We start from the raw sequence: 3,544 nt of genomic DNA, 5'->3' as shown, positions 1-3,544 counted from the left end.
CCGGTCCTCTCGCTCGCACTCCCGCGGAGCTATTCGCTCTTTTTATGATTATCATTGGGTCTCTTTAAACGATCGTATGATTGGAGGAGGCTGGCCGGGCTCCCCGCTCCCCCGCCCTCCCCGCGCCGCCCCTCCGCGCGCCTCACCCGGGCCTCCAGCGGCAGGGCCTCCCCCATGGCGGCGGCCTCCAGTCGGCGCGCGATCGCCGGGCGACGAGGACGGTTTGACGCTCAGCGGGTATGACGTGACATGTTCCGGGACGTGCCCGTGGCCGTGCTCCGCCCCTCCGCCGGGCCCCCGCGCGGGGTCGGCCCCACGGGGCCCCACCAGGGCGCCTTCTGTGTCGACTCGCTCCTGTCGTCGAGGCCGTCCCGGTCGCCGGCGTCGGCGTCCTCGGACGACGCCACCTCCTCGGACGAGCGGCCCCCGAGCAGCGGCGGCGGCTCGACGCCGTCCTCCCTCAGCACGCTGGTCGCGGCCGCGGGCCTGAGCGGCTTCCCCGGCGGCGCCCTGGGCGGGCTCGGCCTCGGGATGCCGCCGTCGTCGGAGCCCCCGCCCAAGCCCACCCCGGCGCTCAAGTTCAGCGTCAGCGCCATCCTGGGCTCCTCGGACCACCATCACCACCACCACGCGCCCCGGCCGTCGCCCTCACCAGGTGAGAGTGAGCGAGGAAGGGGGCACTTCGGACACGAGCGAGCAAGCGCAAGCTAGGATAAGAGAGCGAGCGAGTGGGAGGAGTCAGCAAGTGTGTCCAGACGTGCGAGTGAATGTTGCAGCGTGCGATCCTGTGAAGTGATTTAAAGTGATTAGTGAAGGGATGAGAAGTTGTCAGTTATTGTCGCACACCCGCGCAGAGGACGGCGCGGAGACTTGTCGTCTTTGACAGATTCTCACTAATCTTTAGCCTTTCATTTGATTCGGGTGACATCCTGATGTAGGTCGCACGCGGCTTGGGAAGGTTTCCTCGCGACATTCGGCACCACCTGGCATCTAAGTCTCCGTACACCTTGCCTCGAGCGGCAGGAAAGTTTTATGACCTTTGCATTGTGTTTTGTGGAGTGGAACTGTGGAAATCCAACATTAAGACAGTCCCACTGTTTAAACAGTAGGACACCCAGGTAGAACACAATCGCAAAAACTCGTGAATGACCCTCATTTGACGTCAAAATGAGCTCAATCTGTCTACGTAGCCGCAGTAAATCTTGACGATGAGCGTCAAAATGAGGTCATTGGGACATCATTTTGACAAACGCGTTCTACCAGGGCAAAATGTCATACTTTTGCAGCCGCAGGACAGACTTGTCTCACTGTTGTTGTACTTACACACTGTTATATAACAGTGGGGATCCGCGCAACCAGTAGGACAAGTGGGCCAAGCCTTTTCTTCAGCTCGATTTCATAGAAAAATCGCTGAGCGTAGAGTAGTAAATGTTTTTAAAAATATTCAACGCGTTGAGTTCGGTTGAATTTTAGGTTTGTTGCGTTCGGTGTTGGCCGTACATTTAGAGCACAGACAATTGACTCTAACGACCCCAGCTACCAATAATAGCAAACGACGGAACAGAGTGCTTCAAAAATATCTAAGGCCTGCATTTGCAATTGCAAGAGAATTTTACACATGTCAATAGGTTTATGATTCTTTTGAAAAGCATGCAGACCGGTCGCTCGCAGATATGTCATGTTTTACATTAGAAAGTCGTCCTAATTTACTTAATTTAAAAATATTGACTTGCTCCAAAGCAGCATTCAAATTTGACGCCCTTCAAACAGAGTTGGAAGCTTCTGTCGTTCAAGGATAAATTTCATCGTCATCCTAAAACCTTGCCTAGGCGTATCTCTGCCGGTATCTGCAAACCATCCGAGGTGACATTATCGTTCGCGTTGTTATTCTCGTATATTATTTTTATGGTCTACACATTGATTCGATGTTATTATTATTATCATTGTGTGGGAGTCCACCACAGGACGAGCCCCAACCACGCCACGTCACACACAAAGACACAATTCGGGGGGGAAACGGCACAAAACCAAGGCCGAAAAAAACACATATGCACAGCCATAACTTTTTTCCCCGCCAAAAAATAAACGATTTAACGGACATCGTGTCGAGATATCGTGTCAGCGTGTTCATCACACGAGTTTATCTGCAACAACAAAAAATAATAAAAAGGGGCAGAAAAGCGCGCGCGGAGCAGCCGGGAACAAAACGAGACGAAACAACAACGGCAGCAGCAGCGCGGGGGCGGGCGGGGTGTCATGGCCGCGACAAAGCCGCACCACTGCCAAGGACCGTTTCGATAACGTTTTTATCGTTTTGCGGGTCCTTTTGTTTTTTCCATTACGCGCGTCGGCCCCAAACTTTCTGATCCCTTTTAACGCGCGATGGGCGGGCCGAGCGCCACGCCACGCCACGCCACGCCACGCCACGCCCCGCCACGCCACGCCACGCCCGCCGGCGGGACACTGACAAACTTTTCCAATCTGGTATTGAAACGAAAACTTTTCCGCGCTGCGCGATCGTTGATGGCTCGCCGTGATTTTCATAACCCCTCCATTCCGTTCCCCGCATACCCTTGCTCGTTCTACCTACAGTGCACCTCGAGGAGCGGCCTGCCGAAACGATGTCGAAACGATATCGTTATACGTCGTCGAGTTTCTCTGTTCCATAATCGTTCCGACATCGACCAGCTTGTCACTTTTGTCATTCTTTTGCGATATAAGATATAAGGAGGATTGTTTTGTTACAAGACGCGCAGACACGACAAAGTACAAAAAAGGACAAAAAAACGTTTTAACGTTTTGTATTTGAGCCGATGGGCGCTACCGCACAATAAACGGCGCTGGCACGTGCGCGGCGCGCGAGGCGCACTTGGGGCCATCTGCTTCCAATAACAACAACTTTTATTCCCCGTTTACCGTAAGGCTTCCCCCTTCTTGCCTTTCTGCCCGCCGCGGCGTCACGTCCCCGACGCCGCCATATTCACCCCCGGATATGCGCCCCTCCCGCCAATAAAGAATGGCGCAGTCCATATCCGGCCGCAGTTTGGCGCGAAAGGGATGAAAAGAAAGATAAGGAAAGATAGCGGCCCGGGTCTGAATTGAAATCGCAAAGACGATGCCGTAGTTCCAGCCGACAAATATGTTTTTGTTCGCGGTGCGGCGTCGGCGCTGCGGTTGAAGCCAAGGCGCTTAGGAAAAAAAACATGAAAATATTACGGGCAGCCATTTCAATTAATGACTAAATATATATTTACTCGCAGTAATCAAAGTTTAAGTCGAGTTGGAGCGGCGGCGGCGGCGTCTCCTCCGCTCCTAATCGTGTTATTTCGTTATTGGTAGTTGTTGGCGGTGCAAGCGGGAGGGGTGGTGAGCGCCTCGCCACCCGAGCACCGATCCAACTTTGATTAAGCGCTTAGATACGCCCAGTGCCTCCGCCCCCCTCTTGCCCTCCTAAGTGATCTCCGCCGGATATCGACTTAATGACACGCCCAGGGAGGGCGCCCTGCGCCCTATAGCTCCTGGCCCCGCCCCGCCCCTTACCCCC

General features: G+C 54.3%; 2 protein-coding genes across 2 annotated transcripts in view; one reads left to right on the top strand and one right to left on the bottom strand.

Annotated features, from left to right (window-relative positions):
- LOC113206731 (uncharacterized) overlaps positions 1 to 3,544 on the bottom strand; it is a 59,151-nt gene that overhangs the window by 12,032 nt on the left and 43,575 nt on the right. The window lies entirely within an intron of this gene.
- Positions 196 to 3,544, top strand: part of LOC113206733 (homeobox protein DBX1-like) — a 35,691-nt gene continuing 32,342 nt past the window's right edge. The window contains exon 1 of the mRNA XM_026422955.2: positions 196 to 655. Within this exon, the coding sequence (XP_026278740.1) occupies positions 250 to 655 (406 nt within the window). The 5' untranslated portion in view covers positions 196 to 249. The remainder of the gene's footprint in view (positions 656 to 3,544) is intronic.

Source organism: Frankliniella occidentalis, unplaced genomic scaffold (genome assembly GCF_000697945.3).
Source record: "Frankliniella occidentalis isolate FOCC.00 unplaced genomic scaffold, Focc_3.1 Scaffold151, whole genome shotgun sequence".
Classification (NCBI taxonomy): domain Eukaryota; kingdom Metazoa; phylum Arthropoda; class Insecta; order Thysanoptera; family Thripidae; genus Frankliniella; species Frankliniella occidentalis.
The sequence above is the reverse complement of the archived record's forward strand: the minus strand, read 5'-3'. Positions and strand labels throughout refer to the sequence as shown.